The 24,156-nt window shown below is 34.6% G+C and overlaps 6 protein-coding genes and 2 non-coding genes across 10 annotated transcripts; 5 read left to right on the top strand and 3 right to left on the bottom strand.

Moving 5' to 3' along the window:
- The first annotated feature begins 854 nt into the window (after positions 1 to 854).
- On the top strand, positions 855 to 7,729 carry LOC18614145 (acyl-CoA hydrolase 2). 2 transcript variants are annotated; one of them, XM_007051758.3, is made up of 17 exons: positions 855 to 1,003; positions 1,167 to 1,259; positions 1,461 to 1,528; positions 1,820 to 1,901; positions 2,104 to 2,147; positions 2,283 to 2,408; positions 3,315 to 3,392; positions 4,017 to 4,104; positions 4,772 to 4,884; positions 5,569 to 5,631; positions 5,711 to 5,766; positions 5,914 to 6,018; positions 6,168 to 6,224; positions 6,555 to 6,656; positions 7,089 to 7,137; positions 7,234 to 7,302; positions 7,384 to 7,729. In XM_007051758.3, exons 1-17 carry the CDS (start codon positions 988 to 990, stop codon positions 7,459 to 7,461), a joined length of 1,287 nt encoding a protein of 428 aa, XP_007051820.3. In that variant the 5' UTR covers positions 855 to 987; the 3' UTR covers positions 7,462 to 7,729. The 2 variants fall into 2 exon arrangements, with proteins under 2 accessions (XP_007051820.3, XP_088659882.1); XM_088803756.1 differs by having other exon boundaries at positions 937 to 1,003; positions 1,461 to 1,547.
- A 338-nt stretch (positions 7,730 to 8,067) lies between these two features.
- On the top strand, positions 8,068 to 10,285 carry SKIP4 (SKP1 interacting partner 4). Its single transcript, XM_007051759.3, has 3 exons — positions 8,068 to 8,299; positions 8,757 to 9,269; positions 9,517 to 10,285. The coding sequence occupies exons 2-3, from the start codon at positions 8,788 to 8,790 to the stop codon at positions 10,112 to 10,114; spliced, it is 1,080 nt and encodes a 359-aa protein (XP_007051821.3). The 5' UTR covers positions 8,068 to 8,299; positions 8,757 to 8,787; the 3' UTR covers positions 10,115 to 10,285.
- Positions 10,286 to 10,445: 160 nt separating this feature from the next.
- LOC18614147 (uncharacterized) lies at positions 10,446 to 11,478 on the bottom strand. Its single transcript, XM_007051760.3, has 2 exons — positions 11,067 to 11,478; positions 10,446 to 10,951 (listed from the first exon to the last, which is right to left on the bottom strand). Exons 1-2 carry the CDS (start codon positions 11,323 to 11,325, stop codon positions 10,755 to 10,757), a joined length of 456 nt encoding a protein of 151 aa, XP_007051822.2. The 5' UTR covers positions 11,326 to 11,478; the 3' UTR covers positions 10,446 to 10,754.
- Positions 11,479 to 12,111: 633 nt separating this feature from the next.
- Positions 12,112 to 15,986, top strand: LOC18614148 (serine/threonine-protein kinase 12-like). The gene is made up of 11 exons (XM_007051761.3): positions 12,112 to 12,429; positions 12,522 to 12,596; positions 13,043 to 13,123; positions 13,314 to 13,408; positions 13,608 to 13,728; positions 13,809 to 13,888; positions 14,148 to 14,210; positions 14,358 to 14,470; positions 14,550 to 14,635; positions 14,863 to 14,981; positions 15,471 to 15,986. The coding sequence occupies exons 1-11, from the start codon at positions 12,163 to 12,165 to the stop codon at positions 15,607 to 15,609; spliced, it is 1,239 nt and encodes a 412-aa protein (XP_007051823.3). The 5' UTR covers positions 12,112 to 12,162; the 3' UTR covers positions 15,610 to 15,986.
- A 762-nt stretch (positions 15,987 to 16,748) lies between these two features.
- On the top strand, positions 16,749 to 16,822 carry TRNAV-CAC (transfer RNA valine (anticodon CAC)). Its single transcript has one exon. It is a non-coding gene; the product is annotated as a tRNA-Val (tRNA).
- Positions 16,823 to 18,155: 1,333 nt separating this feature from the next.
- On the bottom strand, positions 18,156 to 18,248 carry LOC148764812 (small nucleolar RNA snoR8a). The gene has a single exon (XR_016024339.1). It is a non-coding gene; the product is annotated as a small nucleolar RNA snoR8a (small nucleolar RNA).
- Positions 18,249 to 19,263: 1,015 nt separating this feature from the next.
- Positions 19,264 to 21,839, top strand: PYRD (Cytidine/deoxycytidylate deaminase family protein). 2 transcript variants are annotated; one of them, XM_018128530.2, is made up of 4 exons: positions 19,264 to 19,438; positions 19,555 to 20,133; positions 20,472 to 20,770; positions 20,962 to 21,839. In XM_018128530.2, the coding sequence occupies exons 2-4, from the start codon at positions 19,738 to 19,740 to the stop codon at positions 21,563 to 21,565; spliced, it is 1,299 nt and encodes a 432-aa protein (XP_017984019.1). In that variant the 5' UTR covers positions 19,264 to 19,438; positions 19,555 to 19,737; the 3' UTR covers positions 21,566 to 21,839. The 2 variants fall into 2 exon arrangements, with proteins under 2 accessions (XP_017984019.1, XP_017984020.1); XM_018128531.2 differs by having other exon boundaries at positions 19,559 to 20,133.
- A 90-nt stretch (positions 21,840 to 21,929) lies between these two features.
- Positions 21,930 to 24,075, bottom strand: LOC18614150 (Bestrophin-like protein). Its single transcript, XM_007051763.3, has 4 exons — positions 23,251 to 24,075; positions 22,899 to 23,066; positions 22,552 to 22,758; positions 21,930 to 22,468 (listed from the first exon to the last, which is right to left on the bottom strand). Exons 1-4 carry the CDS (start codon positions 23,944 to 23,946, stop codon positions 22,289 to 22,291), a joined length of 1,251 nt encoding a protein of 416 aa, XP_007051825.2. The 5' UTR covers positions 23,947 to 24,075; the 3' UTR covers positions 21,930 to 22,288.
- Positions 24,076 to 24,156: the final 81 nt, after the last annotated feature.

A 24,156-nucleotide genomic window follows, 5' to 3' on the forward strand; every position in this document is an offset into this window, starting at 1 on the left:
AATACCAAAACAAATAATAATACTACTAGCAGTTAAAATGTAAAAATATTTGCTTAGAAGGTCACCCTATCAATTATTATATACTATTATATAAATATATATATATATAAGTTAAGTGAATTATTAATATTAATTTTTTAAAATTATTATTAGCATTATTCATGTGGCTTAGGGTTATTTGTCACAAATCAAAACTTAAGCCCAATCACATCCGACTTTAAATTCTAAAAATATAATTTAATTAAACTTATAAATTATAGATTCACATTCTTAACTAAAAAAATATATTTGATAGATGGTGAAAGATCAATATTTATGTAGCCAACATCTATTCCATTTTTGCGTTCTTAAACTCTTAAACTAAAGTTTAAATAAGTTTATAAATCATAAATTCACGTTTTCAATTCAAAATATATATTTGATAAGGGATGAAACACTCATATTTATATACTTAACATTTATCTTTTTTTTATTACACTAGCTCTTTACTCATAAAAGAGAGAAACTGTTACAGTAGTCTGAATCTATCTCGATTTTTATATCTTTCGTGAGGTCTCAAATTAATAAAAATTTGAATATATTATAATATAACTTATCACAGATCGAAACTTAAATATAAAATTTAAACTTAATTTCGTTTAAAATGTAAATAAAATTATAAATTACGAATTCACGTACTTAATAAGTAATAAAAAACTTATATTTATATACTCAATATATGTGAGAATCGTGACATTAGAACTTATCCAAATTATTCCTAAAAAATAACGTGGATCGCCTTACCTTTCTTATTTTTTTCACTTCTTTCAAATAAAAAAATTCATTGCTTTGACTTTGCCAGCTTCACTTTCATGCTGCTATATTCGGAAACACTTGATCCCCACCATCACTCCAATTTATTTTTCCTTTTTTTTTTTTAAATATTCTCTCTAATCTCTCTTCTCGGCTCTAGTTTGCTTGTTACCGCTGCTCCGCTTAAGCTCAGTCATGGACACCGAAGAAGGTGAATTTTTCTTTTCTCTATCCGTTAATCTCCGGTATTCCTCCGATTGGTCACCGAGCAACCGCAAGTATTATTTTTCTGGGAAGATTTAATCTCCCGCCTGATTATTTGCTTACTTTCTCCAAATTGTGTGAAATGTTTTTGTTTCTTTGAATTTTTGCAGTAATCGAGTTTTTAGGCAACGTTCCGTTGCTGCAGAGATTACCGAGTTCTTCGTTCAAGAGAATAGCTGAAGTCGTGAAGTTTAAACACTATGGTAATTTTTCCAAAGTCTGATCCAAATTCAGTTAAATGAAATGCTTGCGATTTGATTTTCCGTTTGATTTGCGTCTGTTTTTCTTTCATCTGCTTTATAAGTAACAAAAAAAAATTCTTTGATCAGTTTAAGTTAAAGTGCAGTGAAGAATATTAGAACTGATTCATTTACTGAATTTGCTTGAACCAATTTGCTTTACAGAGAAAGGAGATTATGTTGTTCGTGAAGGTGAATTTGGAGATGGAATATATTTCGTATGGGAAGGAGAGGTCTGTTTTTGCTATTTACGTGCGTAATATATTTCTTTTCTCTTTTTAGGCTTTGCTATTTTTTTCCCTTTCTAAAAGGTTAAAACAAGTAGATAATATTTAATTGAGGATGAGGAAATAGCTAAAATGCAATGGACAATTGACCATAATTGTTTCATAAACAAGTAAAATTTTTTATTCAAACTCACTTTTTGATTTTGTTTTTAGAAGCAAAAATTTAACTAAAAGTAACAATTGAACGGATCTTTTTTTCTTCTCAAGCTTGTTAAGGTTCAGTTTTGTGGTTTACAGGCTGAAGTCTCTGGATCAGTCCATGCTGAGGAAGAAAACCGACTTGAGTATCAGTTGAAACGATATGATTACTTTGGCAATGGTGAGAAGCTTGTCATTTTTTCCCTTATGTTTATATTATTTTGCAAATTGAAAGTTATAAAGTGCTGGCCTATTTTAGTATGTACAGTTGCGTGTGTGTGCAAGTGTGTTTGAATAATCTTATATTAAAAGAAGTGGCTTAAAATCAACTAATGATGGAGACATTCATCCGCAATAGAATATAATTGAGCTTGCTTTTGCAGTTAATTCCTCTGGTCATGTGGCAGATATAATTGCTTTAACTAAGGTAGCTACTTATTTCTTTCTTCTCCCTTGCATCACTTTTCTTGACAAGTACATTGAACCAACTGCTTAAACATATGAAAATGTACTCCTAGGGAAAACTAATATGGAGTGTTTGTTGTATTATCTGTAAATACAGCTGACCTGCCTGGTGCTACCTCATAAGCATTTCACTTTGCTTCAGTCAAAATCTATCTGGAGTGCAGATAAGACACTTGAGACCTCTGCACTTGTGGAAAGTATATTGCATTTGGAGCCAATAGAAGTATGCTTCTTCTGTTGTCATTTCTTTTTTTTTTTTTTTTTTTTTGGCTCAAGGCTTTACATTTATGCTTACCTTATGGAGCATCTATACACTGTTGATATTTTTGGAGCCAATAGAAGTATATTGATATTTTTCATGCTAGTGAGTAAATGTTTAGTATAACAATGTTGCTTGTCGTAACTTGTGATTAAGTTTCTCTTGTTGAAGAAATGCCTTTTTTTTCTTTCATTTTACTAATTGTCATAAATACTCAAATTTGACTGAGTTCAAAATCCTAATTACCTGTATGTACTGCTGGACATGTTCAGATTATATTGTCAAGTCTGAGCAGTACTCACCCTTCAACTGCATAAGCTATACATGTATATGAGATAAGAGCTTTGAGGCTTTCAAATAATGTCTCATTTAACATGTAATAAATAAATAAATGACATGATTTCTTTGAAGGAAAAATAGCTGAATAATCATAACTGAAGGAATGGAAATCTTCGAGCTTTCATAGATTTTAAGGCTCAACCTATGAGCCTATGGTCCCACTCTCCCAGTTATTTATTGGAAAAAAATATTTCTCCCTTTTTCCTCTACCTGGAGTCCTAATCTACATGTAACCATTGTTATCATTTGCCCTATTCAACCTTTTCATCAGCCACCAACTTAAGCTAACAGAAACATGCTGCATTTATAGTTTCCTACATCTAAAGTGGGTTAAAGTAAGATGAAAATACTTAATAATATTTCCATATGGATAGTGAGAAGTTTTATAGCTCATGTTTTCTTGGTATACTCTTAATCATGCCATTTTTCTTTCCTTAGTGAACCATGCTAAAAAATAGTGGTGGAAAATATTAGACATCAATAATTCTTTAGATAACCTCTATACTAAGACTTTGTTTCTGTTTGTTGAAGTTGAACATATTCCAAGGAATTACTTTGCCAGAAGCACCGAAATTTGGGAAGGTCTTTGGAGGACAGTTGGTTGGACAGGCATGTTTAAGCTTCTTTGTTTCCTTCATTCTGCTTGTCTACTTCTGGTCCCCCAGGCTTAGCTTTTACGATAATATAGTTTAGACAAGTGTATTAAATGTAGGCAAGATGCTTCCCTTGTATTTACTTGTGTGCTTGATGTATGTCATACTCAATGATCTGCACTGTTGTTTTAGAAGAAGATTATCAGTTTTTAAAATGGCTACTTTCTAGTGATAGTTTGTGAGGTTAAATGGTGGCCTGATATATTTTTGCTGATAAGGACAAATGATTCGTAGATGAAATGCTGGCAATCAAACACTAAACCTCTTGCGTGTTGGGTGAAATGGTAGACATACATTAGTTTATTTATATGGATATATAACTACATATAGAGGTTGATATTTAGTTAATATCAAGGTAGTTTGTTCTCTGCTCAAAATCTTTGAGAGAGAAAAAAGAGAATTTAAAGAAACTCGGCTCATGTCCTGTTATGTTGACAAACTGTTTGCTTCCTGATATGTCAACATTAAGTGGTTTAATTCACTTAATGGACTTAGTAATTGTTGTCCTAATTGCTTCCTGTTGATTATCATATTGTTTAAAATAGCTAACTGTTTCCTTCCTTTGTCATAATGTATTCAGGCACTGGCTGCAGCATCAAAAACTGTTGATTCTCTTAAAATTGTCCATAGTTTGCACTCTTATTTTCTTATGGTTGGGGATTTTAGCAGTAAGTGCCTTATCTGTGAGCGTTAGTGTAATGAATAGATTCATCATATGTTCTTTGTATTTAGAAATGTCCTATCCATGATATATTTACATTGTGAGTTTGTAACTCAATATGTGCATGACTCACTATAAATGGGTCATTATCCCATCATTTTCAAGCTTCATAACTCATAAGAATTTGATATATGTCTAAGCTAATATATTTCATTCTTCTTTCTTTGTTTTCTTCCTGTCATTTGGAAGGGTATCCTAGCCTCCTGTACTTTTTAAATTGAAGTTATATACTGTCATTACTGACTTTTCATTGCTCAAAAAAGCTTGCACAAGCTGCAGAAGCAATGTTGTTCCCCTTAGCCTCCAAAAGATTATGAGTGCTACCCTGTTGTTTATCTAAAATAGAATTTGTCATAGAGATGGCGGTCGGGTGAAGGCATTGAGCATGTTATTCTAGTTTGTGTTCGTGTTTAATGTGTATGTAGTTTTGTGAGAAAATTATTTGATCATCCTTCTGATCAAGAAAAAGATCAGCAGTACAGATTAATCTTGGCTTTTACATCATTTTTCTTTATTGAACTTTGCATTCTAAATCACTGATTTATGCTGTTATTGAAATTAGCAGTTCAAGTGAAAAAGTTATTAATAACAGATATTTATACATACTTTTACAGTACCAATAATATATCAAGTTAATCGTCTACGTGATGGTAGAAACTTTGCTACCCGTAGAGTAGATGCAATACAAAAAGGAAACATAATATTCACTTTACTAGCTTCTTTTCAGGTATGCAGTATCCTCATTTTTATATTCAAGGGTCATCATCTACTTTCTTATAACTTCAGTTGTTGACTTTTTTGTATGTTGTATGAGCTTGAACGTTTGACATCTCTTGAGAGGTAGAGTGCAATTTAAATCTATGAAGAACTATTATGATCCAATCTTTCACTTCAGGGAGTTAGTTTGTTTCATACTATCTGAAGATTGATATTGTGAGGAAGAAAAATCAGTATACAAGGTGGTTTGAAAGAACATTAAAGAAGAGTATCTGTTTTGCAGTGCTTACTCTGATCTTTAAGGAAAGGTTCCAATAATTGCAGAATTTTTTATTTGGGATGGCAAACTCGAAAGCTAGTTGGTAATCATGTATTACTATTAAAGCAAAAGAAAATTGAGTTGAATTTGCTCTTTCCAACTTGTTAATAAATCAATTGTTTTATCTATAGAAAATATGTAAAGAAGATTTTAGCAAAATTAGGTGCAGAACATACAACAATAGTTTACTGCAGCAGCTATGTTCTCTATTTATTATACTTTTTGATACTGGTTTGTTGGTGCAATAATCTGTAAGACTCTTATTGTTTTACCTAAATTCATGATCTATTTTAATGTATGCTCAAGTGATTGCTGCTGAAAGGGTACTTGTAGCCTCTCAGATTACTTGTAATATTAGGTGAGTTGATTTTACAGAAAGAAGAAGAAGGGTTTGATCATCAAGATTCAATTATGCCATCTGTGCCAGCTCCTGATGTGGTAAATAATATATGCTTTAATTAACATTTCCTGTCATTTGCTGCGGTGGATAATTGTATTAGACTTTGAGCTATCGCAGCTTCTGTCATTGGATGAGCTACGAGACTTACGTCTCACTGATCCCCGTCTTCCTATGTAAGAATTTTAATACTCACTACTACTATAGTTTATTGCTATATGTAAGTGTACATGGGTGTCCTAATATTTATGTCTCTTTGGATAGTTTGCTTATTTTGAGTGTTCCTGTGTTAGGTGCCAATGACTCATAATCTGTTGTTTCAGGAGTTATCGGAAAAAAATTTCTACAACAAATTTTGTTCCTTGGCCAATAGAGATAAGGTTTTGTGCACCTAATACTAACACAAACCAGACTAAATCTACTCCAAGGTTAGCCCTGTTTTTGTGGTGTTGCGTAATCTTAGCTTTGCCAATTCGCGTGGAAATATGAATGTTATGTTTTAATTTGCGTTTACCCATTTACCTTCTGTCTTTCAGTTAGGTGCAATCTTATTTGAGAATGATAATTTGCTTTACAGATTGAGGTATTGGTTTAGAGCCAAAGGAAAACTTTCAGATGATCAAGCTTTGCATAGGTCAGTGATCTCTTTTTAAAGGCTAGATACTTCCTGCTTTTTATCTATGTGTTTTCACTTTTCATGACTACCTTTTCTGTACTCATGACTTGGCAAAATGTTTAATCTTCTTCTGCATATGGTGTAGCTTAATTAATCTGTTCTGTCGAAGAATAGCACATGCTTATGCATGCACGCATCCACTCTGGTTTCCCATATTACCAGAACTGTAGGCATATAGGAATAGTATCGGACTAGCAACTTCAGGAAGCATATACATACATTGGGTTGTAGATGAGGCTTTCTTATCTTTCATAGATTTTATGTGCTATTATGTGGTTGTTTTTGCAGATGTGTGGTGGCCTTTGCTTCAGATCTGATATTTAGTGCTGTCAGTTTGAATCCTCACCGGAAACAGGGTTTTAAGTCAGCTTCCCTTAGTCTGGACCACTCGTAAGCAGCTGTTGATCTTCATCATATCAAATATATTCTTTTGGTGTGAGGGTCATAGATCCCCCTAATCTAGCAAAATTCATATTCTCTTGCTTACTTTTTATTCAGAAAAATTTACATATTGGGCAAACTCCTCCCCCCAGCCCAACTATAAATACACCCATACATACATGATATGATTTTTCCTGAATTACTTGTGTCTGACGCATATCAAGTTGCAGGGATATGGCTTTCTGACCCTCCAACTACAAGGAAAAACTTAAGAAAAAATTGAACATACCTGTGTCAATGGGCACGTACCAAGATAATCATAAAACAAAAAGAGTTTCAGCATATCTTTATTTTTCCCAATGTAACATGTTAATATATTTACTGCCCATAGGCTTACTTGATATATCACATTTATTTACTCTTTCATTTCTCTTTTGCCAGGATGTGGTTCCATCGGCATTTTAGGGCTGATGACTGGTTATTGTTTGTGGTAGGTTTCAGCCGATGTTTGATCTCGTGTATGGTTACATTTTTTTTTTCACTTTTATAATGAAAGAACATCACTAATGGAGCCAATGTCATGCAGATTGTGAGTCCTACAGCCTGCGTCACCCGTGGCTTTGTCTCAGGCCAAATGTTCAACAGAAAGGGAGAGGTATAGAGTTTACATCATCCTTTCTTGCTTTTCTTTTCGTATTTTGTGTTATTGACCAATCATTCTTATATCAAACTGCAGCTTGTTGTATCATTAACTCAAGAAGCACTGCTTAGGATGGCCAGGCCCCTGAACCCTCCGGTTGTATCAAAGCTTTGAACTGCTGTATGTTTTATATATAAAGCCTTATGATCACAGCTGCAATATTGATGGAAGAATCCAGGGTGCACCTAGCATAGATTCTTCAGATAATTGCTTTGTAGCAATTCTGGTGGAAAAACCTACTTCAACTACCTACTGCCATTCATTTGTGCACGTTATTGTAGGAAACTGCATCATTATCCTTATCCACGATAAAGATGGTTCAAATCCCAATAACATTATATAGACAAGAAAAGAAGCGAAGAAGAAATTTTAACTCTTTTAACTTGACTGTTTCCAGCACTTAATTACTTTGAAGGATTGGCTGTTTTAAATGGCTGTGTAGGAGTAGTAAAATCGATCCTCTTCCTCTGTAATATTCGGGGTAGACGATTTAGTTTTCTCACCCAAAGTGGTAACAGGAATATTTTGTAGCCCATTGTCCATTGCAATTCATCATACCAAACCAGTAAGCTTGCTTCTATTGCTAAACAAAGAATCCTTTTGCTTTCCTTTTGTGAAGTTTAAGTATCAAGTATCGCGATCCTCTCTCTTCCATCCCCCTTTTCGTGGTTGGAGTAGGATCACATTTTACTTTTGTTGGACTAGTGCAAATTCACCAGGGACCTCAATCTGGGCTGATTCTTAGGCCCGAAGGAAACTGGGGTTGCCTTGGTCTCTGTCGTAATCCAATCGGCCCGTAATCGTTCCTTTCTCAATAATCACGTTATATAAACTTCACCCCTCCAAAAATCTTTAATTAGGAAATTCTTCCCCCCGCTTTTACACCTCTGCAATCCTCGGTCGTCGATTTCCCTCATCTCCGATTATTCAAGCTACTAACCGCTAATCACAGGTCAGCATTTTCTCTGTGTTTTTTCCCTAATTTTTCTATGAATTTGCGTGTGTATATGTACGTACCTTTTCGATCCTTGGCTCAATCTTGTCGTCTGTTTTTCGATGTTGATTTTTCCTGTTCTAATCTTTAATTGCAGCGTTTTCTTTCCCTCTTTCGGACCTTTGTTTTCATTTAGGTTAGGCCTTTTTTTTGGATAATTAGCTTAGCGTAATTCATAATTTTCTATTTATTTTAGTGATTGATCTCGTTCGTTTGGCGTGTATAATTTTTCGTCAAAAATTAAGTTTGGAAAAGAAATTATTTGGTCTTTTTTTTCTTGGGTCAATATGTTGCTCAACCTAGTTTCTAATGTCCCTTACAAGATCAATGCTAGCTTGAATTTTTTGATATTTTTCCCAAATTAAAATCCAAAAACATTTTGAAAGTGACGATATTTCCAATGTTTATTTATTAGATTGAGGACTTTATTTGATTGTGGGATTACAATGGATAGTGCGGAAGGTGGATCAGATGGTAACAGTCAAACGGAACAAACTCAAGAGCCACTGATAGGTTGGCTTCCTGATGATATCGCACTTTCCTGCTTGGCTAGAGTCCCTAGAGAGTATCATACTGTCCTCAAGTGTGTTTCAAGGAGATGGAGGGACTTAGTGCACAGCGAAGAGTGGCATGTTTATCGTAGAAAGCATAATTTAGATGAAACTTGGATCTATGCTTTGTGTCGAGACAAGTTTGAGAGGGTTTGTTGTTATGTATTGGATCCCGATTCTTCACGAAGGTCTTGGAAGCAGCTGCGGGGGCTTCCATCTCGCAGCTTACGGAGAAAGGGAATAGGTTTTGAAGTGTTGGGGAAGAAACTCTACTTGATGGGTGGCTGCAGATGGTCTGAAGATGCTACTGATGAGGCCTACTGTTATGATGCTTCTATCTACGCTTGGACTGAAGCTAATCCCTTATCAACTGCAAGGTAATAAACTTTCTTCTGTTCTTCTCCTAGAAGTTACTCCTAAAGGTTGAACCGGTAAATGAAGCACTTCAACTCCCTTTCCCTTATCTTCAGTGTGCAAATAAATGAATTAACAAATAGTTATTTATATTTACCTAATTTTGTATGCTCTACTTATTGCATGGAATTGCTACACGATGTCGAGGCGTTGTAGTTTCTTCATTTTTGAGATAATTTTAAAGTGATCTTGGAGTTTTTATTTGCTCAGGTGCTACTTTGCTTGTGAAGTCCTCAATCAGAAAATCTATGCAATTGGTGGATTAGGTTTAAACTCAAATGTTCCACATTCTTGGGACACTTATGATCCTTGCACAAACAATTGGAAATCTTTTTCAGATCCAAACATTGTTCCTGAAATTGAAGATTCCTTTGTGTTGGATGGGAAGATCTATATTCGCTGTGGCAGATCTGCGGTAACTTCCCATGTTTATGCAGTAGTTTATGAACCATCGAGTTGCACTTGGCAGCATGCAGATGCTGACATGGCATCAGGCTGGCAAGGTCCTGCAGTTGTTTTAAATGGGACTCTTTATGTGCTGGATGAGAGTTCTGGAACAAGGTTAATAATGTGGCAGAAGGAAATTAGGGAGTGGGTGCCCCTAGGTAGGCTTTCGCCCCTACTTACAAGACCACCCTGCAAGCTTGTTGCTGTTGGAAAGAGCATTTATGTGATAGGGAAGGGGCGTAGCACGGTAGTTGTGGATGTTAGCAATGCAGGAAATATGGGAGGGTTGATGGTGAGTTCTTCCATACCTAAACTGACTTCAAATGATGAGATATTAAGTTGTAAATGTTTGTCCATTTAAATCCTCTGGTTCTTGGAAAACCTGGGGTTGGATTTGTTGTCCATTGTTGTGCAATATTCTTTGGTTCTGACCTCAGAAACGAAAATCATTACTTTTGTAAGTTACACATGTTATCATTCTATATAACACTACAGCTGAATCAAACATGTATCATTTTGTGGATTGACATCATTTTTGGCAACTGCTAGTTGTAATTGTTTGTAAAAAAAACAGGGCAGCATGGTTACAGTCCTGCAGGATACCGACTTCAATTCATTCAAGCAAGATTAGTACTAGCTGTTTGTCAAGAAAAAAATAGTATCAATCTAAAGAAACACCAAAGGCTACAAACTTCAAGCAAAAGTCAATGCTAACAATAATTACATTCAAACAGCTCTACATTTCTGGAACACACATGAAATCTTGGCAGAATTGAGCAGCAAAAGAAACACTAGTACAAAAAAATTTGCATATCAATACAGCAATGATGCCCCTTTGTAATATATTATCAACCGAGGCACCAAAAGCAATGGTTTCAAGTAATTACACCTATGTGGGAAAAAACCTCCCAAATCCAATTACCCTTTTCTTCCAAGTCTAGATGCAATGGATCCACCATTTCCACACATGTCAATTATGGAAAAATCATCCCTTCATTGGATCAACTGATTTTTCTCTTTTTAAAAGCTGGATGTATAATGCCATTGGAAGAGTCAACCTTCTCAATCCTGGCAATACACTCTTTCATCCTCTTCAAAACAACTGGCATAGCTGAAATATTACTTGAAATTTTTTCTCTAAGTAATCGAATCTTCTCTTCCGTCCTTTGCTCTTTATCTAATTCAATCGCTTCTGAATCTATACAAACAAAAAATCTTGGTCAATATCTTGATTACATAAGTCAGCAAATGAAATGGCATTCAAGAAAGATTTATCAAACCCCAATTTTACAAACCCTAAAAAGTCTACGGACCTGCATTATGTTCTCCGGATGGTCCAGGCTCGGACCCGTCATCGATGCCGGGCAAATTGGGTCTTTGAGAAGAGAGAATTGAATCGAGAGTGGTTTTGAGCTGATCTGGAATAGTGGCTCTGTATTCTAGAATCTTCTCCGCCATTTTCTTCACATCCGATTCCAGCTCCTCCAAGTCCTCTTCGGATTCCGGATCCGATTCGTCTCCTCGATTGTCAATGCGCGCCTCTAGAGTATTGGTTTTGTTGTCTAGGGCCATGGATTAAAAGGAGAAGACTTGAATTTGCTTGCTGAGAGATTTTTTTTCCTTTTTGGGGGAGGGCTTTAGGGTTTTGAAATTTGAAAAATTTCGAGCGTAAATCTTGTCTGAGATTTTCGTTGGGGTTTTGCCTGTTACTGGTTTTTGATTTTGAAACACTCTGAAATGAGCCCGTTTCCACTCAGGTGAAAGCGACGTCGTATCAGGCCTGATACGTTAAACGAATGACTTGAAACAAATTAACGGCGTCGTTTTAAAAGTCGACAATGAATGAATGATCATATATCCCCATTCGAATCCCCCGCCCGAATAAAAAACAGTTGACAGAACTTTCTTTTGGCTGTTTGGTTAGCCAGTAAACGGATGGAAAATTGCCTAAAACCAAAATCAAGAAAGTAGAAAAAGAAATTAAAGTAAATTTTTTTTCCGATAAACCAAACAGAAAAATTCATCTTGATTGTTCTTCCAATCCCTGCGTTGAAACCACTTGATGTCAAGCTCCATTTCCAGGCGAACGAAACGAGGCAGTTAATTTGATTAGTCAAAATCTAAGAATGAAGACAAAACAATAAAGGAAGATAACTTTGAGCGGCTCCGAAGAATACGATGAACAATCACTTGTACTTTCCTACAATGTTAACTGTCACTGCTTCGATTTTAAGCCTTTCTTATTAAAGCTATTATTTCTTTCACTCTTTCAATCCTTTTACGTTTCAACAACTCCGCCTTATCGGTTCTGCAATCACAATGGAAGATTTCAGGCCACCCTCATTGGTAAATCCAATCTCTTCATAAAGATCATAACTCAAGCTGAACAACTCTTTTTTTTTGCTGTTTATGAAGTTAGTAGGATTCTGTTTGGAACAGAGGATGGTACCTTCGAAAGTTGATTCAGGGGGTACATATAGGCTGCTTGCATATTCAAGTAAAGGAGATAAAGCCTGTGTCATACAAGAATTGGAGAAAGGAGTGGATCTTAATGTGGCTGACTACGATAGGAGGACGGCCCTTCATTTAGCAGCTTGTGAAGGTTGGACTGAAGTTGTTGTTCTGCTTCTTGATAGAGGAGCTGATGTCAATTCTTTAGATCGTTGGGGTCGAACTGTAAGTTTAATTCATGTTCTTTTCTCCTCATCAAGATTTTTTTGTTTTTGGTTAGATTGATCAGAATGGATTTGATGTGGGTAATTTTGTAGCCATTGTCTGATGCCCGTAGCTGTGGTCATGATGAGATTTGCAAGATACTTGAAGCTAAAGGGGGAATCGATCCGGTATTTTACCTTATTGATGCATCTGTGCCTTGTTTTTTCGATGATTTCTGTTTAAGATTGTGTTTTTGTTCTCACAATGCCAATTTCTGCATTACAAAATGTGCGACCTTTTCTTTGTTGATAAATTATGCATGAGAACAAGACCACCTTACCATTTTGTTCTAGGGAATCTTATAAAGCTTACTTCCAACTTTATGTGGCTCGTCCACTGATCTATTTAGTTCTAAAAGCAAAAGCAGGCAAGCAGCAAATGAATTCATTCACATACATGATATCTCCTTATTAAAATTTGAGACTTGTGTTTAGTGTACAAGTATCATATTGCCAATGCAAACATAAGGTATAGAGTAGTCTGTTTGTGTGTGGGTGGGTTGGGGGGCAGGGGGCTGGGCCTCTACATATCATCTTGCATCTCATTTGAAATCTTATCATACTCCTTGAGATAGGTGGGAAATGACTCTCAAGCTCCGTGCTTTCAAATTGATCACATGGAGGTGAAAATGGATGAAGCAACCCTTATTGGAGAGGCAAGTTTCTCCCCTTTTTTAATTTTCTTGAGCATTCTGATATGATTTCCCCACCTTGCCTTTTCCTGTTTTAGCCATTGCCTTAAAACCTTGATGCTTCCACCTTTAGGTAATAGTTGACTCATTTTTTTTATTTATCTTTGTGTTATTGGTGATACTTCACCCATACTTAATTTATTGAGTATAGCAGGGAGCATATGGTGAAGTTTATCTGGTAAAGTGGCGTGGCACTGAAGTTGCAGCCAAGACAATTCGTTCCTCCATTGCGTCAAATCCTAGAGTGAAGTAAGTTTCATATGCTATGATTTATAACAAGCTTCGTTCTCTCTCTATCTGTAAGCCCTCATTAAAGTACTTTTAGTCAGACTGTTATCTGGTTGTCACTAAAAGTTTGAAAGGATCTGGCTTTGTGACAAAATGTTGCAGATCAGTAAAACTTAACAATAATAGTGACTTTGACTCCTTGCTGTTGACTATTCAACAGAAATGCCTTCTTAAAAGAACTGGCTTTGTGGCAAAGGTTGCGCCACCCTAATATAGTGCAGTTTCTTGGCGTTCTAAAGCACTCTGATCGCTTGATCTTCCTCACTGAGTACCTTCGGAATGTGAGTCTTGTCCCATTCGTTATGATCAACTCTTGTAAGATTTTCTTGTGCTTATTGTCGTTTAAATTGTGATGTGCTAGGGAAGTTTGTATGATATATTGAAAAAGAAGGGAAGACTTGATCCAACAACAACCATTGCCTATGCTCTAGATATTGCAAGGTACATATTACTGCCACTTTTCTGTTTATCGGTGTTAGTAGAAAAAAAACAGTTCGGCAAGAGTTGACATGAATTTTCAGGAAAGGACAAGAATTTGGATTGTGAAAAGTAATAATAAAACCATTGATAAACTTCTGCTTCAAAAAATCTTGTTATGTAATTCCGCATCTGCTGCTCTGGTTTGGATTATGTTTACTTATAGTGTTGGGGCATTGTTATTGAATCCAACAACCAGCTGATATCTGCCAAAACCTTGCAGAGGGATGAATTATCTACACCAGCATACGCCACATGCTATAATACACCGAGATTTGACACCAAGGTATTGCAAATTTGATCTTTCAGCTGATGCCCAAGTCAAATGTTTGCCACTCGACATTTTGTGAACCAACTTGGAGGACATGCTTGGCTAGGTAAGTAGCCATTGAAAGGGAAAAATTCTGATGCCTTCATTCTGTTGGACCCGCAGGAATGTCTTACAAGATGAAGCAGGCCGCCTTAAGGTTACTGATTTTGGTTTGAGCAAAATTGCTCAGGAAAAGGATTCATATGGTTACAAAATGACTGGGGGAACTGGTTCATGTAAAAATCCCTTCCTTCTGAGAATTAAATATTTGTAAGTAATGAATGTTTACTCAGATGCTCTTATGATATTTGCCAGATCGTTATATGGCACCCGAGGTTTACCGCCGAGAATCCTATGGGAAGAGCATTGATGTCTTCTCCTTTGCTTTAATCGTGCACGAGGTATCTTAAGTTGGGAATATGGATTGTTTATATATGAATTGTTGTTCATATTTTTTTGGTGCAATATGGGATAGTAGGCTAATCTTCTGTATAGATCAATTAAACTTCATGGAAAAAGTTCTACCAAATGCATTATCTTCTAAAACTTCTTACTGATAGTTTTCATGGCAGATCAAGCACGGCTGTTTGAATATCATGTGCTTGTTGCTTTTTAAATTTCCTTACAGATGTTACAAGGAGCACCATCAAATAGGGTGGAAAACGCTGAACAAATTGCAGACAGAAGGGCGTATGAAGATTCAAGGCCACCTCTCTCTTCATTCATATACCCTGAAGAAATGAAGACGTGAGTTCTCTAGGTTTGCTTTCCTGATTTGCCACTTGGGCTTGTTGATAAGAATCAAAATTAAAATGCCATAGAATATGATAAAGTGTATTTGAGAATCTAAGAAAAACTTTCACCAAATATTTCCATAGATCAACCGCCTGCTTGGGGTAGTGAAGATACAACATAAGGCATCCTTGAGTTGGTTAACATAGTTAAAAACTAGCAATTGATGTAAACTGGCATGTGACATTTTGGTGCCATAAGAATATGTAGAAATTCTAGAATTGTGTTTGAAAGTTGATGCATGTGCTAATATAAGGTTATCCTTGAGAATACTTTCCCCCTATCGCTTCTGCCATCTAAATTTGTATCAGCAACTCTCAAATGTAGATCTTGATGATTTACTCAGAATTAACTACATTACTTTGTTTTTGTCATTTTCTTTCCTTTTAATTACTTGTTCTGCATCATGTATCTAAAACTAATGGTTTTGTTCTCTTCATTCAGTCTTCTCAAAGCATGCTGGCACAAAAATCCAGATTGTCGACCAACATTCGAAGAGATAATAGTGCAGCTAGAGGTAATCCAGGATAGTTTTATAACTGAGAAAGCAAGGAAATCCTTCTGTAGCTGTATTGTGTTATGAAACTATCTCATCACAAGCAGGAGCATCTTATCCAGTTATCCCTTTTTCACTATAATCGTTTTATGTTTCTCCTTTTCGCTACTTTTGTCCCTTCATAAGAATCTGTATCAATTTCTTTACACCAAATAACAATGTAGACAAGAATGTTAATCATCCCTTTGATCTTGTGTACAAAAAAAACCTTATGGGGAACTAAACTATATACACAGGTTATGCAACCCATGCTCTCTCTCTCTCTCTCTCTAGGTTTTGCTTGCATCTCTTTGATGAATAATCTGCCTCAGTTCATGCAAGACCTGGAAACCTGAATCTGTAATCAATTCCTTGGGATATGAATGTATCAAATTCTAAATCTGAAGAAATCAACAACTTCCTCAGTTTTGTGCAATTGTGCTAGCTTAGCAGCTTGTCTCTTTTTCTGATCAATAAGCTTGCAAAAGGATTTGAACCCACATTTAACCAAAGGAAATTACGTGAAACTGACATTCTTAATTATCTTATTGCTAATATTCTCATAAATATAGATTCATCATTCATGCATGTGCCTAATCTAATTTGATGCATTACTCCAAAACTTTTGAGGCTTCCTTCAATGTTTTATCCCTCCACGTTCTTTTTTTTTTATTAATAAACAATATAATTAGAGTGAACCAAATCTACATTTGAAAAAAAAAATTGAAATCGATCATTATATATCTGTATTTATATATAAAACGATTGACAGAATTTGTTGCATTGGAATTTTGAATTACAAATTAGTATAATCCTATCGTACTAGATTTAATAAAAAAAAAAACACGATTTCATAATTACAATAAACTTTATGAAAATGTTATATCTCTAATAGATAGTGAATTTGGAATACATAAATAGGAAAGTTATATATTCTAATTTCCTTCGTTTGTATTAAATATGTTGCATAGATATTTTTTTATTTGTTTAGTGGACATTGTATTTTCAGAAAAATATTACAATAGATATATATTTGAATCTTTAATAATTTATAAATAATTCTTAAATTCATCTACACCATCTGGGCAAATATTAAATTTAGCAAATTTAATAACATTAACCAGCAAAATTTTATAACATTAACTTAGTTGCTACCTTATACGCAAGAAAAATAACAATAACAAATTGTCTGGGTGGTGTAGTTGGTTATCACGCTAGTCTCACACACTAGAGGTCCCCGGTTCGAACCCGGGCTCAGACATTATTAATTTTTTTGTTAAAGCCTTTTTAATTTTTTTCTCAATAAATTTTTTTTTGTTAAAGTATCCGAGAAGTTCCTATAGAAAAGCATTTTGTTCACTTTAGTTCTTCTACTTAAAATCGTAATAATTTAATTCTCTGATTTTGAGAATTACTTTAATTTAGTCCCCCTCTCAATAAATTTTTTTTAACTAAAATATATGAAAAATCCTTATTCTATGACATTTTGTTCAATTTAGTTCTTCTACTTAAAATCGCTGCAATTTAGTATTTTAATTTTGAGAATTACTTTAATTTAATCCCTTCCTTTAACGACATTGAATTTTGTCGCTAAAGAGGATGACGTTAGTACTAACGTGATGTTGACGTAACATATTTTTAATGATATGGTATCACCATAATGAAGCGACATGCCACGTGGCATCGACGTGATGACGTGACAATGCCACGTGGTACTAATATGATGATGTGGTAATGTTGATGTGTTGGTGCCACGTGGCAAATAAAAAATTTTCAAAAAAAATTTATATCACGTCATTTGAATTAAATTGAATAAAAATATATAGTACATGAATTAAATTGAACAAAGTTAAAATGTTGAGGGACTAAATTGAAAAAAAATTTAAAAAATACAAATATTTAAGTAGACGATAGATATACTTATTAATAAGTCAAATATTTAAGTATAAAAGATTTATAGTGTTAAAAGATATATAAATATTTTCTTATTTGATAATTTAATTTTAGAATATGTACATTAATTTATATTTTTTTATAAAAATTAAGTTTAAATTCTTCTTCTATAAAAAAATTTTCAAAAAATTTCATCTTTAAAATCAAATTTAGATAAATAACTTGCATTATGTTAGAATAAAATAATATAAAAGACTAAATAAATTATTTTTTTCTATTTATAATAGTATAAAAATTTAAAATTTATTTGATTTAGTTTTTAATTTGAATTAAACTCAAATTAACAAAGTAGGTTATTTAGTTATAACTTTCACAATTTACAAATACCCATTCTTTTAGAATTATTCAATCCTAACTCAATTTACATTTTATTTAAATTTACTGAAAGTTTCCTATAAAAAGATTTTATTTAAGTTTAAATACCACAATTAAATTTTATTAAATTTAAATTTAAATTATTAATTTAGATCTACAAAAAATTTATAAATACAAAATAAATTTATGTAAATATTTACTATTATATTTAACTCTATCAGCCATAAATACAATCTTTAATTTAGAAAATTTTAACATAAAAAATATAACCAAAATATTAAATAAAATAAAAATATAAAAAATAATTAATTAATTAAATGGGTAGAATAACTCAGATTCTATGAGTGTAATAAGAGATTTATCATGCTCAAATCAAACAAGTCAGAACGAGGAATTATTGTTATAATCATCGTCAATTTCATATTTCCGTTATTCATTTTTTTAAAGAAAAAACTAAATCAATATATTTTGCTAATTTGAATTCAGTTCAAGTTAAAAATTAAGTCAAATAAAATTTCAATTTTTATATTATTATAAATAGAAGAAAAAAAGAATTTGTTTAGTCTTTTTATATTATTTTATTTCAACATAGCACAAGTTATTCATCTAAATTTAACTTTAAGTATGAAATTTTTTTGAAATTTTTTTTATAGAAGGAGAATTTAAACTTAATTGTTATAAAGAAGATAAATTAATATACATATTCTAGAAATAAATAATCAAATAAAAATTTATTTACATATCTTTTAATACTATAAATCTTTTATACTTAAATATTTCATTTATGAATAAGTATATCTATCAGCTACTTAGATGTTCATATTTTTTAAATATTTTTTTTAATTTATTCGCTCAACATCTCAATTTTATTCAATTTAATCATTGTAACATATATTTTTATTTAATTTAATTCTTATAATGTAGTACAATTATTTTTTTAAATTTTTTTAATCTGCTGCATAACATCGATAGTTCAGCATATCAGTGCCACATTAATATTACCACATCATTATATTAGTGCTATATGGCACTATCATGTTATCACATCAATGCTACATGGTATGCCATATCATCATGTTTGTCGTTAACATTATATTTTTTAATGATAAAATTAGAAGTCATTAAGAGAAGAGATTAAATTAAAGTAATTATCAAAATCAAGAGATTAAAGTATTGTGATTTTAAATAAAGATATTAAATTGAATGAAATATGTTAATATAGGAACTTCCAAAGCACTTTAACTAAATTTTTTACTCAACAAAATTTTCGTTTTACATTTACTTTCTAAAATCGAAAGACATTATTTTTTTTACTGAATAAAATTTACCTTTTACCTTTACCTACTAAAATCGAAGGACATTAATTTTTTTACTCAATAAAATTTACCTTTTAACTTTTAAAATTTCCATTTTTCTGTTTCCCAGACAAAATTTATCTTCGAAAATCGGGAGGCTACAATTTTCTGTATCCAGAAAATGTAAGATTCCACATCCTCACTTCTTAGGCAGAATCTTCAAAGCCAATCTCAGTTCCTTTGCCGCTTTCAGTTTCGATCCACTTTCTTTGTCGATTCGGTTATAAACCCACATATAATCAAGCATCTAGCAGGTATATTTTCACTTTGACACCCATTTTTCAATGTTTATATTCCCTTTTCTTTATTTTTTTGTGTAGAAGTAATTGGTGTAAATATTTGATTTATTGAGTTGGGTTTTGTGGATTAGGAAGACTAACGAATTCCAGAAGAAAGGAAGTGTAAAAGGCGAGTGAAGATTGAACCTGGTGAACTTGGTGTCACCTTTCAAAAAAAAAAAAATCCAAAAGATTGAACTTGTTGCTTTGGGGTTTATCTTGGAATTCGTAACTGTAATAAAAAGGAGACAATTTTGTATTGAAATTGTGGGAGAATGATGCAAATTCAATTACACTCCTTTCCACATTTCACTCTAACTCCACCCAACCTCTCACCTTCTCCCCACGTTTTCACTTCCTTTTCATCAAGACACCAGCTTGCCGAACTTGTGGTAAATGGACATTTCCCTTCTTGGTCTTTTAATTCACTCAAAAGGGTATCTAAATTTCAAACTAGTTTGAGAAAATGTGGTGGTCTGGTTAGGGTCAGATGTGGAGTGGTGGAAGATGAGAGTGTTGATGATGCGTTTTACATGAGGAGGTGCGTGGAGTTGGCAAGAACTGCGATTGGCTGCACAAGTCCTAATCCTATGGTGGGGTGTGTTATTGTAAAAGATGGTAAGATTGTTGGTGAAGGGTTTCATCCGAAAGCTGGCCAGCCTCATGCTGAGGTAATCCCTATTCTCTCTCTATTCATTTATATTCACTTGTAAATTGTTGTGTGGTTTTTGACAGTAATGAAGGAACTGCCAATCTGGAATGGTAAGAGAAATGAATTTAAAACAAAATCACTGGATTAACTTTACTCTCCAGAGTGAAAAAACAAAGTCTACACTTTTTTTGTCACTTAAAAGATATTATAATAAAAATGCAAGAAATAACTTGTTTAATGCTGATTGAGCATTATTAGCTCTAAGTTTTTGCAATCTATGTTTCAGTTGGAATTTGGTCATTCTTTCTTGCTTTCTGGACTGTATATTAGACTGAATTCAGAAAATTAAACTTGCAGGTGTTTGCCTTGAGAAATGCTGGGGAGTTGGCTGAGAATGCAACTGCTTATGTGAGTTTGGAACCATGTAACCACTTTGGAAGAACTCCACCATGTACTGAAGCATTGATTAAAGCAAAAGTGAAAAGGGTGGTGGTTGGTATGGTGGATCCTAACCCAATTGTAGCTTCAAAGGGGTTGGATAGACTGCGAGATGCCGGAATTGATGTGACTGTGGGTGTTGAAGAAGAGTTATGCAAGAGACTCATCGAAGCCTATATCCATCAAATGTTGACTGGGAAGCCTTTTGTTACATTAAGGTAAATTTATTTCTTCTCAAGTTATAAACATGACATTGATTCGATTTTTTTTTTTGGCTCCCTTTGAATGTTTTGTTTAGCACACATGTGTGTATACATACAAACATGTTGCTACGTGTGTTTCTGGTTTTCAAATTATACCATGATTTTAGGACAGTGAATTCTAAGCACAGGCTTTTCCTGACCTCCAGATACTCCCTCGCTGTCAATGGCCACTTTTTGGACCAGCTTGGGGATGGAGTTACAGAGACTGGTGGATACTACTCAAAATTGTTACAGGAATATGATGCAGTGATACTTTCTGCCTCCTTAACTGAGAAGTCCTCAATTCCTACATCACAGGAGCCTGGTGCCAATCAGCCTCTTCAAATTATAGTAGCAAGAAATCCTTGTCGACTTCCTGGTCTTTCTAAAGAAACTTCTAAGATGATAATATTTGCAGACAAAAAAACAGCCATAGATTCAGATTTGGCTCAAAAAGGATTTGAGGCAGTGGTTTTGGAGCGGATAAATTTGACTTCAATTCTAGAACACTGTAAGCACCAGGGTTTATGTAGTGTTTTGTTGGATATGAGGGGCAGCTTTGGTGAGCTTGAAGTACTTCTCAAAGAAGCAATTGAGCAGAATGTGTTGCAAAAACTAGTGATGGAAGTGTTGCCGTTTTGGGATGAATCAAATGGTGGAGACTCACTCGTGGCCTTGAATAGTCTGGCTGAAAGACTAGAAGTGAAGAATTTACAATCCAAGATTTCAAATAAAAGCATTGTGCTTGAGGGATATCTTCAACATAGGTGATTAAAACAATGCAACAACTTCTTACTGGCACTTGGCTTTGTTGGTTCTTTGATGCCATGGGATATCATTGAGCAACAGACTTCATGAAGAAATTTTATGGACAGTGCTGCTGCAACTCTTCTGGTTTTCTTGCAGAGAAAGGGAGTGGGATTGGTAGCCCTGTGTCACGAATGTTGTCCTCTCCATGTGCTGATATGTTTTGTAATATTGAAGAAGCATTCTTACGAACCCCAAAAAAAGTGAGAATAAGAATAACATCAGCTTACAACCACAATTGAATTTGATCTTCATAGGTCTTAATGCTGATAGGATTCTGTAGATTCAAAAGTGAAACCATTTGGAGTGCTCTGTAACATTGCTAAGATAGTATCCAACAGGAGAATTACTCCTCAAGTTACCTTTACTGACATTTCTAGGCTTAAAGATTTTAACCAATTTACAGGTTCACTCTCATTGCAGCAAAGTCGTGCAATCGATATTTCCCAAACACGTCTGTTTGGGAGAAAAAGAAAATTTTGAGGAAAGTGGCTGCTATGAAATATATACATATCCTAACAATGTCATTTCGTTACACATATTTGCACGCATGGATTCAACCATACTTTGATATCCAGATTCTAGTTGGCAAAAAAGGCAGAGACCATGCCAAGCTGCAGAGGTGTGTGGGATATTTAGCCTTGAATGGGATTTCACAAAAGGCACTGCCTTAGGAAAATTTCTTGTTCATTGTGTATTGGGCCAACCATTAGGTGAATGCTTGTAGGAATGCCTCTTTCGTTTTCCATTTAACCTTGCTTCAATAACCTTCTCTGTTGCAATTGCTTCACAAATGTTGTTCTGCACCACGCTGCAAAGCTCATCAAGAGCTAACATCGGAAATGGCTCCTCGATAAGAACACCAACCTGCAACATGAAAGAAACTTTTGAACATCAAAGAGAAAAACGTTACTCCTATGTACAGAAATAACACAGAAAGAGATACATACTTCTTCTATGCAGAATAGAGAGGCAGCACTTATGAAAGTTGCAGGAACAACTATCCAATGGCAATCATCCCAGAGTATGATAGGAAGAGTAAGATGCCAGAGGACCAAAAACCTTGATGTTAAGCGAGTGTATGATAAAGGGATGGGAATACCCATGAGTTGTTCACATACACCAATTCCTTCATGGAAACATGAGATCTTTGACTCCTGGAATGTAATGAGATTATAAGAACATTAAAACAGTTCATTTTAGAGCTCTACATCAGCGAGTAGCAGTTTAGAGTTCATTTTCCTCCCAAAAATATTGGTTAAAATTTAAAGTTCAAATGGTCCAAGAAGGGAGATACCAACATAGTTCTCTTTGATTCTTCTAAGTTCAGCACTTTAAGGCTTTGAGAAATGAACTCAATTATGCAGCGGGGCCGATGCTTTGAATTTAGTACCACCGCTAAATCATCACCTTCAAGCAAATTTTGAAGATCTCTGCCAATATCCGAGCCGTACATAACATGACACTGCAAACACAACCATGAACAATGGATCACTAACTACTAATTTTCAACGAAATTCCTTCCTTCTTTCAAGCCATTTATGAACTTGGTATGTTTGTATTTTATTTTCTAATTACTCCATAATTAGACAAGTAATAACACGAAAAAAGAAGCTTCAAAGACAAAAGAAAAACTGAACCAAACCCACCTTAAGTGCAACAGGAAAAGCCATGATATAGTGCAAGAGAGCATTTTTGATACACTCATCACCCGAATTCTCAACCCCGGCAATGACCTGCCTTGCAAAATCATTTGTGCCAGCAATCACCTTAGTCCAAGCCTTTCTACCCTCTTCAAACCTCGAATACGAGGCCTCAGTCCTAAACACCAACAGCAAAGCCAATGCAGGCGCTGTCAACTGATAAGGCAACGAAGAAGCTCTCAAAACTGGGAAAAAACCAGGCAACCAATGCAAATCCACGGCAGTGTTGTATCCGGCAATGACCACAGCCACCGAAGTAAAGGCTAAAACAGGTGGCACCAGTGATAAGATGACACGTGACTGTAAACTGGAAAGTAAATGTCGAAGATGACGTAGTGAACTTCTGTGGTAAACCCAATTTTCATGGTTGTAAAGAGCACGGTTTTGTTGCATTCCACGCTCTTGAATACGATCAGCCCAGTCCGGGATAGCACGGAGGAGGGAGACAAGATTCAGGGTTTTAGTCGGGGTGGGCTTTGAGCTCGGTGGCGGTGGTGGTGGGGAAAGAGAGGAAAGGATCTTGAAAGATGGAGGTTGTTTGAGTTTGGTAAGAAGAGAGGAGTTGGGGTGTAACCTGAGGAGGGGTTTGGGGGTAAAGTTGGAAGAGAGGAAGAGCTTTGAAGGGTTCGGAGATTGAGCCATGAGTCACGGTTAGGAGGGAGAGCGAAGCAGCAGATGGACATCTTACTATGTTAGGGCTCCAAGGGAGAAGAGTAGGAAGAGGAAGTGCGGAGGGGTGGGAGTGGGTAAGTAAGAAAGAAGTGAGTTTTTGTGAAGGAGGATGATACACATATTAAGGATTTCATTCGGATAACAAGAGGATAATCGAAAAAGTTACCCTTACAGGGCAGT

Source organism: Theobroma cacao, chromosome 1 (genome assembly GCF_053813885.1).
Source record: "Theobroma cacao isolate CCN51 chromosome 1, ASM5381388v1, whole genome shotgun sequence".
Classification (NCBI taxonomy): domain Eukaryota; kingdom Viridiplantae; phylum Streptophyta; class Magnoliopsida; order Malvales; family Malvaceae; genus Theobroma; species Theobroma cacao.